Source organism: Danio rerio, chromosome 20 (genome assembly GCF_049306965.1).
Source record: "Danio rerio strain Tuebingen ecotype United States chromosome 20, GRCz12tu, whole genome shotgun sequence".
Taxonomy (NCBI): domain Eukaryota; kingdom Metazoa; phylum Chordata; class Actinopteri; order Cypriniformes; family Danionidae; genus Danio; species Danio rerio.
The window spans coordinates 9,424,832-9,441,584 of NC_133195.1; the positions used below are offsets into that span (position 1 = coordinate 9,424,832).

Here is a 16,753-nt window from a genome sequence, read left to right on the forward strand (position 1 = left end):
GTTGTTTACACATAGGTCTTCCTGCTCATAGTAATACGATCCTTAGGTGTTAATTAATAATGAGGCTTGTTTTTGTTCACCAGGCCTGATAGGTCATTCATAATTGATAGAAGTATGGGACAAAGTAGGTTAAAGAGATAGTTCACCAAAAATAAAAAATAAAAATTCTGTCATCATTTACTCACTCTTCCCTTGTTCTGCTTGAGTTTTATTTAATATTGTAGAACACAAAAGAAGACATTCTGAAGAATGTTGAAAACCTTTAATCTGACTTTCATAGTATTTGATTTTCCAACAACGGATGTCTGTTGTTAAAATTTTCCAACATGCTTCAAAATATCTTCTTTTGAGTTCAACGGAACAAAAACAAACTGGATTGAAGGTAGGGATGGCTGATGTGAAACTGACGTTTCGACACAGTGTTGAGATCCCGAAGCGCAAGTGTTTCAAAACACTGCACCGAAGCATGATCCGAAGCACTCAAGTCACGTGACTAAAGTGTTTCGAAACACCTGTTCACGTGACTAAAGCGATTCAAAGTATGGATCAGCTTAGAAGCGTTTTGAGACCTGGCAAATCTACATTTGGCTGCCAAGGCCTGGAAAATTCCCCGTTTCCCCGTTAGTGGACTGTGCGTATGCACACTGTTACTATGCTTCGAATGACTTTTTGGGTACGAATCCCGACTTGTACAAATACTCCGAAATCATGGTTTTATGTATTTTAATCATGTTTCTGTTTTGTGTAGCCTAAATAGGATACAGCTGCAGTTACGCCATCAATTTAGCATAATTTTTGTAACACTGTAAAACAATAATTAATATTTTACAATACTGTGATAGTTGGGTTTAGGGTTTGGGTAGACGTTAATAAAATACAATAAATGGGAAATTTAATGAATAAATGAATAAATAATTCTTGATAACTTCAGGCCACAGCTTCTGATCTAGCAACAACACTGTTTTAAGACCAAAACAAGACATATTTATTCACAAATTGTTTTTTCGGATATCAGACCAATGTTGAAACAAAACGATTCAAGAGCAAAGCATTACCAACTGGTATTAAAGCATTTCAAAATAGCTGTATCAGCCTGGATTTGAACCCACCATCCCCGCATGGTAGTCAGACACCCTAACCGCACCACTAAATTTCTTGAAGATTCAAACATACAAAGTGGGGTTTAATACCTCAATCTGCTCAACTGTTGTTTGCTGAAGCTGTTTCAGTGCAATACATAAGAAATGACCACTAGATGTCACTGTAGAGGGGGGTTTCGAAACGTTTCGAAGCTTCGACACATTTGCTTCGACTGTTTTTTGACAGAATTTTTGGGTAAACTATCCCTTAAATGAGTTCTTTTTTATTTTAGTATCTTCATATGCTACACAGGAAAATCCTGAGTAAAATTTACTTAGTTCAGAGTGTTTTTGGTCCCTCTCTAAATTGAGTGAAAATTACTCAGTAGCGGAGGTAAAGTTAATGAGACAATAAAGAGATTAATTAAGTGATGACTGAGCACTGATGATGAACACCTGCTGTTGATAAGCAAAAACAGAAGAGAACCACAAAACTACAACTGACTTTAAACAGCAGCAGCAGATTCATTTATTATTAACCTGTTTGACTAACCGCTTTCACTTCAATGTCCACAAAAATCCTTATGCAATTTATTGAGAATTAACTTTTAGTTTTTTACTTTTTCCAAAAAAAAAAAAAAAAAAAAAAAAAAAAAAAAAACTTTTTTTTCTGAAGTCACCATCGTGGAAAACAGTAGTTGCATTTACTTGGGCTCTTTGACTTGATTTCTAATGTTTGTGTTTTTTTAAGCTTGTTATTATAATTATAAAGTGGATGAATATGATCAGATTAAATGATCCTGCATTGATTCTTGGGCCCTATCATACACCCGGCGCAATGCGGCGGACGCAATTATTGTTTGCTAGTTTTAGCTCGGCGCAAGAGTCGTTTTGCAGCACGCTGTTTAATTAGCAAATGCTTTTGCACTCATATGTGCACCCATAGGCCTTCTGGTCAAAAAAAAGGAGGCGTGTTAAGGTGCATAGCTGGCACGTTGCTATATAGAGGAACTAAAATGGACCACTCAATAGACCAGTAGAGAGGAGGTCTAAAGTCCAGCGCAGATAGTGTTAGTTGTGCGGCTTGCTTAAACATGGCTTAACACACACAGGATGTACATTAATATGCAAATATCTTTACAAATAAAAAAGAATTAAAGGATTAGGATATTACATTTTTTTTTGTCTACATAAATATAAAAAACACAGCCTCCATGCCTTCTTCTTGGGAGGCTTTTTCAGTTCATTCATAACAATTTTCTTTTGTATAATGTTATTATTATTAGCAGTAGTATTGTCATATGCATATTATTATTCTTTTTTTATTAAAAAAAAGCTTAAGATTTGTCCACCTGTCAGGTTTAGACCATATAAGGGCATACAGTAGCATGTGTATTAGGATATAACTCAGTTGTTTGAGCACACTTCGTTATTATTGTTCATTTATTAATTTGCTGGAAATTAGAACTGAATTTAGAAATAGTTTTGAAACAAATATTTGCGCTTAATAAACAAAATTAATTATGTAAAGGCTAATGGTGGTCTGTGTGTAAAACACGTTCCCTATCCACGAGAGTGAAAGTGAAAGTAAAGATTGAGGAGGCTCATCTCTCATTCTCGCGCTGTAGATGCTCTGTTTAACTGTTTTCTCTAGTGAAGCGCTCAGTTTTTCCACTTACAAAGTCCGCTGTGTAAATAGCAAATGCGCTATGGCGCGATGCAACTGGCATCTAAAGGGAACGGGAGATGAGACTCTGATTGGTTTATTATCAAAACACACCTATAACTTATTATGAGAATAAGCTGAACCCTGCTAGACCATGAGCGGATGCATGCAAAGCGGATTTTTCGTCCTTAAAATAGCAAAAGTGGATTCTGACACACCCTTAATGCTTTTACGCCCTGTGCTTTGCACTTTGCGCCTGGATCGTCAAAATAGAGCCCTTAATGTTTATAAGTTTATTTATTCATTTTCTTGTCGGCTTAGTCCCTTTATTAATCTGGGGTCGCCACAGTGGAATGAACCGCCAACTTATCCAGCAAGTTTTTACGCAGCGGATGCCCTTCCAGCCGCAACCCATCTCTGGGAAACATCCTCACACACACACACACACACACACACACACACACACACACACACACACACACACACACACACACACACACGTTTTAGCTTTTTTAAGTAATATGTTTTATAATAGAATATGTAATGTTCAACTTCTCAATAATATTATTAAAGCAAACACAGGTGCTATTTACATATACTTGATTTGATTTATTTATTTTCAAACAAAAATATCATTAACAAAAAGAAACACATTTCAACGTGGTCGAAAATGGAGCGGAATGAAGCAAAAGCTAATGGCTAATAATTCTGACTTCAGTTAATATGGAAAGCGAGTGCATGTTTTTATCAAATCTAATATTGGATTTTATTTTAAATGCATGTTTGTGTAAAACCTAGTTTAGAGCATCATTATTGGTGTTTTACGTTGTAACTAACTTGGTTCAAGCGATGGATTTGCGACAGAGAAACTACAGGTTTTAAGAAACACTCTTCACTACATAGTTCTTTTCCCAATCGATGCATCATTTTATGATAGTTCAGCCATGAGTTACGTCGTTGTTTGGGAAACGCATCCCAGGTTGGTAAAAAGTAAAGCTGCTGTTTGTGGAGTTGCTCAATGATCCTCTGCTGAGACTTTGAGAGACTAAATGTGTTTCATTTCAGTTTATTTAATCTAAAGCTGTGACTCAAGGTAGTTGTAGTTTTGTGGTTCTCTTCTGTTTCTGCTTATTAGCAGCAGGTGTTCATCATCAGTGCTCAATCATCACATAATTAGGTACTTCATTGTCTCGTTAACTTTACCTCTGCTGGTGAGTAACTTTTACTTAATTTAGAGAGGGACCAAATACACTCTGAACTGAGTAAATTTTACTAAGAGGATTTTGCTGTGTATCTACAGTTAAAGTCAGAATTATTAGCCCCCCTGAATTATTAGCACCCCTGTTTATTTTCCCCCCTTAATTTCTGTTTAACTTTCTTACCTTAATTTCTGTCAAGGTTTATTCAACACATTTCTAAACATAGTAGTTTTAATAACTCGTTTCTAATAACCGATTAATTTTATCTTTGCCATGATGACAGTAAATAATATTTTACTCGATAGTTTTCAAGACTCTTCTATACAGCTTAAAGTGGCATTTAAAGGCTTAACTAGGTTAATTAGGTTAACTAGGCAAGTCATTGTACAATGATGGTTTGTTCTGTAGACTAACGAAAAAAAAATAGCTTAAAGGGGCTAATATTGACCTTAAAATGGTTTTAAAAAAATAAATACTGCTTTTATTCTAGTCGAAATAAAACAAATAAGATTTTCTCCAGAGGAAAAAATATTACCAGACAACCTGTGGACATTTCCTTGCTACGTTAAACAACAATGGGTGAAATATTTAAAAAAGAAAATAAATTCAAAGGGGGCTAAAAATTCTGACTGCAACTGTACACAACAGGTCACACGGCAATCTGTGCATGCTCTAACAGAACAGAAAGCTTCTCTTACCTCTTCTAGCACAGATGAGTTCATGAACACCACAGCTCCGCCCCCCACCTGAAAACAGGAAACAGCTCTTTTAGGAAAGAACTTGTGATGAAGAAAATGCCTGCTGTACTGACTTTCGTTGACGTCATAGCTATGCATTTACGTCACCGACTTGACAATTCATATATTACACGCATGCTGCAGACAGAAAAAAAAGAGCTGATAAATTGTTGCCAGTGACACTCCGATTAATGATGATGCATATCTCTCTCTTTCGCGCACATACTTTCAGATAAAACCGTATCGAAGAAGCATCGTTTTGTACACAGTGTGCGGGCAAGGAAAGCATTATACCTTTCTGGCTCAAGCTCTTCCATTTTCTTTCCATTAATATTGCCGCATACCACTCTTAAAGGTATAGGTCTCCCAAAAAATCAATCTTTATATGTCATGTAATCAACAAGTCACCTTAATATTGTAACTTTTTTAAAACACGAAAGTGACAAGTAGCAGAATATCACCGTTTTGGACTTTTGCAATGAAAATGCATTCCCAAATTACTACTAGACTAAGATTAAGTGTTTTCCTTTACAGAGAGCATGATACCAGTTTCTCTCAGGCATTTCCACTGCTAATATGTGTTGCACTGCTCAAGCTCACACAGGGTTTTAATAGGTTTCATCAAGTCAAATTCAAGACTTTTTTAAGACAATTTTAAGACCATAATTATAAATAGTTGAATAAAGATAAAACAGAAATTCTTATTGTGGGCAAAAAACCTGAGCGAGAGAGGATTGAAGCAGAATTGTGTTCTTTATACCATCCAAAAAAGAATTAAAGAACCTGGGTGTTATTTTCGATTGTGATATTAATTTTAAATCTCATATTAATCAAGTTACAAAAACATAATTTTATCATTTAAGAAATGTTGCCAAATTTCGTTCTTTCCTATCTTTTGATGATGCTAAGAATTTAATACATGCTTTTATTTTGCTTGATTATTGCAATGCTATCTATACTGGTCTACCTAAGGGTTCTACAATGAAGTTGCAATTGATACAAAATGCAGCAGCCAGAGTTTTAATGAAATTGAAGAAACGAGAGCACATTACACCAGTATTAATAGAATTACACTGGTTACCTGTGCACCAAAGGATAGATTTTAAGATTCTTTTATTAGTTAATAAAGCACTACACAATATGACACCTTCCTACATTTCCGACTGTTCAACAAAATATAATCCAAACCGTTTGCTACGCTCTTCTAGTGCTAGACTTTTAGAATTTTATCTTGTAAATCTGATGCGATCTGGCAGCACTTCTCTTAGCCATTATGCCCCAAAAATTTGGAACTGTCTCCCTCTTGAAGTGAAAGAATCCCCCAGTATTCATGTTTTTAAAAGCGTGTTAAGACACATCTTTTTAAAATTGCGTATGAATAAACAAGTTTGTTAGGTGTACGCATTTTATCTATTTTGTTGTAGGTTTATGTATGTAATGTATGGTGTGTGCTTGCATATGTAAGGACTATTGTGTGTGTGTGATCATGTGGATATATACTTATATACTGTGTACATGAATGCTTTTATTACAGTATATGTGATAAGTTTATGTGGTCTATTTTAATGCTTTTGTTGTTGTTTGTGAGGCACTTTGAGTTGCATGTATGTTGGAAAAGTGCTATACAAATAAAGTTTATTATTATTATTATTATTATAATAAATGAAAATTCAGACTTACACAAGGCTAAGCCCTAAAGATTTTTTAATGGCCAAGGTAAAACGTTAAAAAACATTAAAAACTAATGTTATTGTAAGTAAGATAATTTAACCATATTTATAAGTAAATGAAGTTAGTAAATAAATGTTTCTTACAACTTTTATTGAAATATATTTTTAGTGACTGGATGGTTGTTGGCCCGATTGGGCAGCATTACATGGACATAGTACAATTAAGACCCGTTTAAAGTGATTTAAGACCTACAACACAATATTTCACTGGATTTAAAAGTTTTTAAGGCCTAAAATTTGGTTTTAGAAATTTAAGACTTTTTAAAACCCTGCAGATACCCTGTTAAAAGTTATTTATTGTCTTAGTTTTTTAAGTTATATTTCTGACCACGTAAATTATTGTTCTTCATTAAGAAGCTTGTATTGTAATCCATTGTATTGCCATGTTTTTTGAAAACGGTATGGTAATCTGTAAAGTAAGCTTCTTGAATTCAATCATTTACGAGATCAGCTGCTTAATCAATTTCGTCAAACATGGTAAACGATTTTGGCATTGCTGTCCTGATGCAAAGGGCCCGAGCTATCAACCCCGCAAAGAAAGCTTGGACCTCCCGTCCTTGGAAAAGGCTTGAGGCCCCAAGTATGAATCTCACACCCCTTTTTAGATGTTTTGAAACACTAAGAAGGAGATGGGGAGGTGGAGGGATGCCAGAACAAAAGTTGAAACAGTGAAAAGGCTGATACCGAAATTACTTAGGAACTTCAGTTTACCCACAATTTGTTCATACTCAGGTGGTTCCAAACATTTAAAGGGTTAGTTCCAACAAAAAAAAATTATTCTACCATTGTTTACTCTTGCTGTGGAAAAAAGTTCTCTTAAAAAAAAAAAAAGTCTCTTAGTCAAACTATTAAAAAATGACAAAGTCTGAGATCTCCGAAGTCCTTAGGCAAAGCAGTTTATTGTTACAGAATCAGTAACAACAGAGACAGGTCGTTCGAGAGTCTGCTGAACATAGGCTTTGCACACAGTTTAAATGGTAACACTTTACAATAAGGTTTATTAGTTAATGCATTTACTAACATGAACTAATCCTAAACAACACATGTACAGCATTTATTAATCATAAATGAACATTTACTAATGCATTATTAACATTCAAGTCCATACTTGTTAACATTAGTTAATGCACCATGAGTTAACATGAACTAACAATGAACTACTGTATTTTCATTAAGTTAACTAATATGAACAAATACAGTAGTAAATGTATTGTTCATTGTTTGTTCATTTTAGTAAATGCATTAATTAACATTAACTAATGAACCATATTGTAAAGTGTGACCGTTTAAATACATTTCTGTGTCCTAATACTCCACCCAAAATTTACAAATTACACACCTCTATCAGCTTCTCCGCTAATGGGATCTTAAATCTCAGGGTCTTTCAGGGGTCTTACCCATGTCTAGTTAAGGTCTTTCCTTCCTGTTTCAAAAGTGATGACTCAGCCAAAAAACAATGCTCACCAATATATCTTGTTTACTGTCCAGTGAGCACTGTCCACTTGAATTCATCAAGAAACAATGAATTCCCCAACACTCTGCCTCCACTTGCTTCAAACCTGTTTCAGTTTCTTTTTTTGTTGAATTTATAAGACAATCTTTTGAAAATGCCAGACACTGGTAACCATTAGCTACGTTTCCATTTTCAAAGAGGACAAAATCGTCACTTGCTGAAAAACTGGTGAAAATATACAGTCAAGCCCAAAACTGTTCATACCCCTGGCAAATTCTGCCTTAAAGTAGGGGTGTAAGAAATCAAGGTTGATCCTTGATTTGTACGGATTACAACCCATGGTATGGAACACACTCGGCCCGCAGATTTTATATATATTTTTTAACTAATATTTAAATCCTAATATTGTAACGATCACAGAGATATCGCCTCTCGCATAATTGAAATCACAAGCATGAAAGCATTTAGGCTTTTCTGTAAAATGTAATAACGGAAGAAGTTGTGGTAGGTTATTCAGGATATGGTGGGTTTCTTACGTTATTAAAGGTGTTTTCTGTCGCTAGTTTAGCCTGCATCACTGCATTCAGTGTTAACTGTACAATTAATCATTAAAAGATCAGGATGCCAAGACTCATTCATTCATTCATTTACTCTTCGGCTTAGTCTCCATTAATTCACCACAGCGGAATGAACGAGGCTCGGATCAGCAACCCAGTAACCTTCTTGCTGTGAGGCGACAGCACTACCTACTGCGGCACTGCGTCGCCCATGTCAAGACTAACATTACATAAATTATAAATGATAGTGACTTGCATGTGTTTATTATTCCTTCAAATAGCTGCATTCAAATCTGAAAACGCAAAAATCAAGAAAGAGACTGAGTCTTTAGTCTTAAGTTAGTTATGAAGTTACAAACAGTCAAATAACACAGAAATACTGAAATAGTGCTTTATAGTTTGGATAAACCACTGATGTTTATGTTAAAATCTCCATCATATGCAGTTAACAATGCCCAGAAATGAAAGTTGTATAGGCAGCAATGATGTTAGTTAACCAAAAGGTGGTGACAACAACCAGCCATTAAAAATATTCATTCATTCATTTTTCTTTCTTTTAGTCCCTTTTATTAATCTGGAGTCGCCACAGCAGAATGAATTGCTACTTATCCAGCATATGTTTTATGCAAGGGGTGCCCTTCCAGCAGCAACCCTTCAATGGGAAACACCCATACACACTTAATCACACACATACACTATGTTGAATTTTTTAGCTTACCCAATTCATATAGTGCATGTCTTTGGACTTGTGGAGGTAACCGGAGCACCCGGAGGAAACCCACACAAACACGGGGAGAACATGCAAACTCCACACAGAAATGCCAACAAACCCAGCCGAGGCTCGAACCAGCAACCTTCTTGCTGTGAGTGATACCCACTGCGCAACCATGTCATCCATAAAAAAATATGCCGCTGAATATTTCTTCAAAAATGACACATCTAGCAATGAAACATGAAGTTTTATGAGTGAATAACTGAATCATTTACTGAAAATGACACTAAAAATAAATACGAATTGTACAAATTACGACATTAGCTTTCTACATTTATCGTTATCAGCAACAGTAGTAGTAAATTTTTCCCAGTTTTGAATTTTTTACTATTTAATTTTTTGCAGATGATTATTTTTTTTGTTTGTTTTAAATAAAATTACAGGTTTTAAGTTCTGTTTGTTAAAATTGAAAGTGTCTTGCAGTGACCACTACCTGAAAGTATATGTTCAAATGTAAATAAAAGCTAATAAATATTTTTTTTTTCCACAATGATGCATCTTGTACATTGTCTTATTATCTTTTGGAAGACGCCAGTGTCATTTCCAGTTTTAAAAAAATAGGGGAGAGTGGGGACAGTTGCAACACTTTTTACATTTCCTTCAGTTTCTCAGAGTGAACCCAAAATCTTAATATAATAAACCACATCTATTGGACAAGAGCACAGGGATGGTTGCTACAACCCATAAGGACAGTTGGATTTTATTTGTAAAAAAAATGGGTAAACAGACTAAATGTAAATAGGATAAAATGTTAAATGTGTTAAATTGACCATATAAATACAGACTATCAAAAGAACAGGCAACAGCCAATAAATAGGGCCAAAATAAAAAATAAATAAAAAAACAACAAAAATATCTGAATCTTTACTAAACTGCTTCTTTGAACTTAATTTGAATTAATTCATTAATAAATAATTCATTCTTTCTCATTAAAAATACATTGAAACTGTAATTAAATTAAACATTTTTTGTACATTGTTAATATGGCAAGCTTTTAAATGAATTTTGTCATTCATTTTGTCACATGCTGTTGCAACTGCCCCAACTCTGTCAATCGTGATTAAACTGTCTATGCTATGTATATACACTAGCTTTACCGCTTGATAGCTACACCTATTTAAAGCTAATAAAACAGTGATTTAAATAATAAAAATGAATAATGTTTCAGAAAAAAACAGATTAAACAGTATGAGACATTTTCTGAACATTAAAAAAATACTTTTTTTTTTTTTTTTTACCTCAAAATGGGTTTTACCGAAGGAATAGTCACATATGGTTGATGTCTCTCAGATTGAAGGACGGTTTAACTGAAGATATGAATATCAACACCCTAGCTCAGTGGTTCTCAAACTGTGGTATATGTACGCAGGCTTCCTTCTAGTGCTATGCGGAGGAATCGCTGAATAATTCAAGTAAAAAAACTAACACACTTTTAACCCTTCGACACGTACGATAACAACGATGTGAGCAGGAAATTGATTTTAATAGGCTAAACTTTTTATTTTATTTTAATTTTTCTAATGTTTATTATGTATTCTATCATTTGAGGTTATTTTCCTTCCCTTGTAGCGGTTGAGGGTGTGTTTCATTTTTTTTTATATCCCAATGTTGACAGGTAGTTTAATCACTTGCTTCTCTGACATACATAGCCTACTCTAATGAGCAGTAAGCAGATCTAATTTCCAATTTAAATATGTAAGTCCAATTCATATATTTAAAATACAAGTTAATGTTTAGATTTCAAAGATATACAAATAAGTCAAATATACATGCAACATATTTTTCAAAATTTATCAAACAGAGTTATATATGAATATTATGACATACTGTATAACCAACACAATCTCACGGCAATTCGTAACTTTTTCATATACTGGCTAATTCGTATGAATTCGTATGATCTAATTCGTACAATTTAGTACGATTTGCTTATCCCCCAATGAGGGTTGGGGTTATGGGTGGGGTCAGGTGCCACGCCTCCTTTTTAAAATCGTACCATTTCGTACGACTGAACTCTTTAGTGGCTAATTCAACTCTGAATTAGCCACTAAACTGGCAAAACGTAAAATACTTACGTTTTCTCGTGAGATCAGGCTGGTATAACCTTTATTTATGTGGTCCAAGAAACATTTGCAGGTTTTAATGAATAGGCTACTTTCTAATAATACTTTACATTTTAGTACAGTAGTTTTCTTTTAACTTTTAAACAACAGAGCCATTTTCAAATAACTTTTAAAATCACATTTTAATTTAAATGTTGACGTTTGATCTTTCTTTTTTTTTTTTTTACCTGTAAGTGTATTAATATTATTAACTATTTATAATGTTTAAAGTGGCTGAAAATAATAATTATTCATAATAAGTAGAATTAATCTGCCACGTTTGTGAACTGTGCAGAGCGGTAGCCACTTAATTAGGCCTATTATGTATTTCATTACCAGTCATTATGGTGGTACTTGGACAGACTTTTTTTTCTGAGGTGGTACTTGGTGAAAACAGTTTGATAAACACTGCTCTAGCTCATTCCTGAATGGTGGAATGAGTCTTGTTGCAACTGACCCATGTTGCAACCCTTCCTACTCTCCCCTAAAAATAATTAAAAAAGGTCACTGGTTAAATAAAAGTAACATTAAGTCAGAATTTGCCAGGGCTGTGAGTAATTTCGCGCTTGACAGTATCAATTAGAATACAGTCAATTAATGTCTGTATTGATCAAAATCACATGATTCTGTTGATGCACTTGCTGGAATTTTTTCAGTAAATGTGTTTCTATCATGTAGTTTATCCACAGCTTTTAAAATATAGGATAAAAAGTGTATCCTACTTGTTGTAGTTTTGTAGTTATTCGTTATTTAGTTTTCTTAATAGTTTATAAAGTTGTTTTTTGCATTTTCAAAATATATGCACATCTTTCCATTATCGTTACAAGCATTGTTATGTAATATTCCAATCTGTGGGAATTATAGTAGGAAGAACAAATACGGAAGTGGAAACTTGCAGGCTTCATCCTTCAAAACATCATCTTTTGCATCCAGTGGAAGAAAGAAACTGAAACAGGTTTGAAACAATTGTGAATGTTGACAATTTTTCATTTTGGGTTAAACTAACCCTTTAATGACAATTTTTTTTTTCTTGTTTACTCATGTCAACACTAGAGGACACTCAGTGACTGCCATCTTGTACTAACAACTTCACCTGACGGGACAAAGACCTAATGTGATGGAGACCTGCCAGGCTGCTGTGCACAATTGCGATTTCATAACGCGACGACAAAATACTACAAAAGCAAACTCGCACACTATTTGCCATTTCCTTTGTTTGCACGTGCATTTGACTTCATCACTGTCTAGCCTACTTGTTTATTTAATGTGTTGTTGTATTTAGCAGTCATTTCGACAGCACGTTGATCACTCTATGGCTAAGTCCGCATTGATGCAGTAACAAAATCATATGACCGCGTCATAAATGCACCTAAACTTACACTTAATAACAACACCGCTTGCGTTTCCTTACATTCCTCAGCGTCTCGCGCTAAACTACGTCCCCGCACAGTCAGTGTTATGTAATGTTAGCGATAAAGATCACGGTGTACTTTACCCACGCTGGTCAGTGATGCTACTCACCCTCAAACGCCATGATGCTGTGTGTGAATGGGACGTGATGAGGTGCTGTGGAGAGAAGGTGTTTCCACGCTGAGAGGAGGGGAGGAGATGATGTACTGGCCCTGGGACAGACGTGATGCTGCGGCGCGCGCGCGACACCGACAAACTGTAAACTGTGGCAACGCGCAAAAGCTTTTATATCACCGATTTTACATATAAGTCTAAAATTATGAAATGCATATTTTCAACAGATCTGTGAAATCGGATCAATCACTAGATGCATAAAAAACAGATCAATCGGAAACAGATCAATCGGTTGATGCATAAAAAATAACTTTCATATTTTAATTAGCCTTTAATTTCCAATGCACTTCTTTTGAGTCAAATGTTGATGAAAGTCAAAAGGCATAACAATAATATTAAAATAATAATAATAATAATAGTTTTAATTATAATAATAAATTAACAATTGTCTAAAATATTATTTAAAATACTTTCTGTTGACTTTTGCCATGTAGTGCTTCACATTAATGTTCTGATTTATTTTATTACCGAATTATTTACTTATCGTTACTTTTAAAAGTAACATTTAGTATGTATTTACTTTGATCTCATATTATTTTTATTTATTAATTTATTTATATCATTTTTTTATTATTATTATTATTTTCTCAGTGGCTTTGGTGCATTTCTCACAACACTATTTACATTTGCACAACAGTTAATGCATTTCTCACATGATCACATTATAGTAGCAGTTTCTCATTCCTTCCGTCAACTTGCGAATGCTTTTGGACATGCATCAATTGCTTTCATACAACTCTCTGCTTTTTTATAAAATTATATTTTGCTTATGTCATGTCAGTCAAAATAACCTAAACTTGTGAATGCTGAATAGTCATACCATATAAAACTAATAGTCCTCATTTCATTACTTGAGTTATTACATACAAAAATGTTGAACTAGTTGTCAAAATCTGTCAAGCTAGTTTTATAAAAAATGTTTAATAATTTTTTCCTAAAAAAGGTTTTCTAAATGGAACAATTTTAATGAATGATTTACAGACCTATATATGTTGTAGGTTCAGTCACAATATGTCCTGCAATATTGTTTACAGTTGTGTACAGCTCTACCCAAAGGAGGTTAATGTTTGTTGTAAATAAGGCTGTATTTATTCTTTTGCACAATGCTGTGAATAAATTAGAATTGTAAAGAACAAATGCACAAAAAATGTGAAACATATTCAGTGTCTTATACTCGGATATCCTCACTAAATGCAGTAATGTCTAACTTTACAGTAGTTTTCAAATGGCTGTGCAAATATAGAATAGTGCTGTCTTGAGCATTTTCAGGAAGTGTCACCAAAATGTTTTGCATTGGAAAAAATGAACAGCGTAAACTGTCGTGATGAAAACATGACAACACCATTTGACTGTCTTGTTCATAAACAATGGTGTCAGGACTTTTTATCTTGATGACACAGATACTTTTGTTAACATCAATACTTGCTTTTGAGGAATGAACTATCCATTTTGAGCAAGTGACGCGCTTTTGCAGGTTATCAACTAGGTTTTGCAGTTTGTACTAATTGTTTTGAGAAATGCATTAACTGTTGTGCAACTGTAAATAGTGTTGTGAGAAATGCACCAACAGAACTGAGAAAAACTGTATGTGTATAGCTGTATATAAATATATATATATATATTTTTTTTCTTTTTTTCTATTATTATTATTTTTTATGTCTAAACTTTTCAGACCACTTGCATTCTGCTTCACCTCCTAGGGGTTTCCGGACTACAACTCCTGCCCTAGATGATTAGTTACTGGACCATTGACATTGCTAATGTGTAGTATGCACCCTCATGTAATTTTGTCAGAGATTTGTGTTATGCAGTCACTCTAAAAACTGCTGCCATTTAAGTAGGATTTAAATCCAGTCATTGGACACTGTCAATATAGGGCTCACTAAGTCACACTTGATGGTATTCTTTATAATGATAATAGTTCAAAAAATGATCAACAGCTGTTATTTGTCCTTTTGGCAGTGTTTTAAAGGCTGACTGAAACGAAGTTTCCTCAATTTTCTCAATTTAACAGAGAAAGGAATTTTTCACAGTATTTCCTTTTGGAAAAAAAAAAGTATAATTTGTTTTATTTAGAACTGAAAGACATTCCTTCATTCAAGACAATGAAGAGCACGTAAAATGACTTGAATCATAACATATTATGGGGCAACATTTTTATTGGGATGGAATAGTAAACATTGTTGTTAAAGTAAACATTGTTGACTTCCAAAAAAAAAAAAAAAAAAGGGGAGGACAGTATGCCATTGACAGATGTATAACAGGCTGTTATGTTGTAACTGTTGCCTGTCGTGTTTTTAGAAAGCAAATTCTACCTGTGCGCTTTGAAGGACAGGAAGATCTTTAGGAGGAAAATTGCTTTGGAACAGGATGACATTTATTTTCACAAGTGCTAGATAGAGCTTGAGATTCATTGCTTTCTAGTAATTAAATAATAACATCCCTAGTAAAACAGTGAATGCAGTGCAAAATAAAAGCCTCTGCTAAAACCCCGCACATATCATCTCTGTTCTTTTATGGAGTATTATGATGTCTTTAGGATACAGTATAGGCTAAATTGCTATCAAAAGTCACAGTTGATGTTGCTGAACATAAATTTCATCAGATCAAGCTGATCTTGTAACAGACAGTGTCTTTCTTTACAGTATGGAAGAGAAAAAGCTCAGTCAAAACTGGTTTGATCATCCAAATCAACAGCATGTTAGATCCTGTACCTGCCAAGTTATTAAAAGAGATGGGTCTTGGACTTGTACCTGGACTAGTCTAATCTAATAATAAATTATTATTATTATAATACATTATTGTTACTTAAGTCATTAATCATTATATAGTCATTACCTTAAGGATATGTTCCACAAAAACTGTTGTTAAAGAGATAGTTTAGGCTAAAAATTAACATTCTGTCATCATTAGACCTTCCACCCTTGACTTGACCCAAACCATTTTCTTCTTCTTCTTTTGAACACAAAACAAGAATGAAAAATGTTGGAAATATGGTCACAGATGGCTTCAATTGTATTTCTTTTTCCTACCATCCCAGCAGGCACAGGACTTCAACTTGATGTCAGATTGATGTTGTATACCCAAAATAGTGGGGATGTTGTATTTTTTTTGGAAATGGAAATTGGGTTAATGCCAGAACCCAACATCAGGCCAACGTCCAACATAAAATCAACCAAATATCAATGTCTAATGATACAGATTGACTATCAGATAGTATCTATCAGACGTTGTATTTTGGTTGCCATACCTGATAAATAAATGTTAGTAGTTGATGTCAACATGACGTTGCTTTAAGATGTTGGCTCGACATTGAATTTTGGTCACTTTCCAACAACTTAATATCAACAACATTGGATGTCAAATTAGCTTTGTCCTTAAAAGCTGTTGAATTTGAATTGAATTTTAGTCACCTGATGTCATGACCTATATCAAACCTAAAAATAACATCTTATGATGTTGTGTGCCTGCTGGGATGGACCTCAAGAGTCAAGGTTGAATAACTGATCAGAGAATAATATTGACACATTACAAATCTGTCTTTTCGATCATTTAGATGACACAGACCCCCTAAATATAATCATCCAAAATATTACTTGGAAAATATTTATTTATTTCTATTATGTTACATTACACTTCTATTTATTATTATAGATCTGCATTTGTTTATTTACGCATATATGCACTTATTTATTCTAATCTAAATTATGTAATATTTTTTTTTTATCTAATTTGTATTTATTTGCTTTAATCAAAACTTAATTTGTATTAGTTGTATGTTTTTGTCTTGATATACATTTTTATAATTGTAACCTAATAAGATCTTTATTTCTTGGCTTTTTATACTAAATACTGTGTTGTTAATCTTAAAAAA

General features: G+C 33.9%; 1 protein-coding gene across 10 annotated transcripts in view; it reads right to left on the reverse strand.

Moving 5' to 3' along the window:
* The window catches only part of syt14b (synaptotagmin XIVb), a 39,010-nt gene that overhangs the window by 21,576 nt on the left and 681 nt on the right, over nucleotides 1-16,753 (reverse strand). For 7 of the 10 annotated variants that reach the window (XM_068215486.2, XM_073932765.1, XM_073932766.1 and 4 more), the window contains exons 1-2: nucleotides 12,817-12,845; nucleotides 4,643-4,690 (exon numbers count right to left, since the gene is read on the reverse strand). Coding sequence is in view for 4 of the 10 variants with exons in the window: in XM_073932775.1 (XP_073788876.1) it covers nucleotides 4,643-4,690; nucleotides 12,817-12,829 (61 nt within the window). In the remaining 6 variants the exon portion in view is untranslated. Of the gene's footprint in view, nucleotides 1-4,642; nucleotides 4,691-12,816; nucleotides 12,943-16,753 lie in introns of those variants that run through there. The other 3 variants (XM_073932774.1, XM_009294574.4, NM_001326322.1) reach the window with 2 other exon arrangements.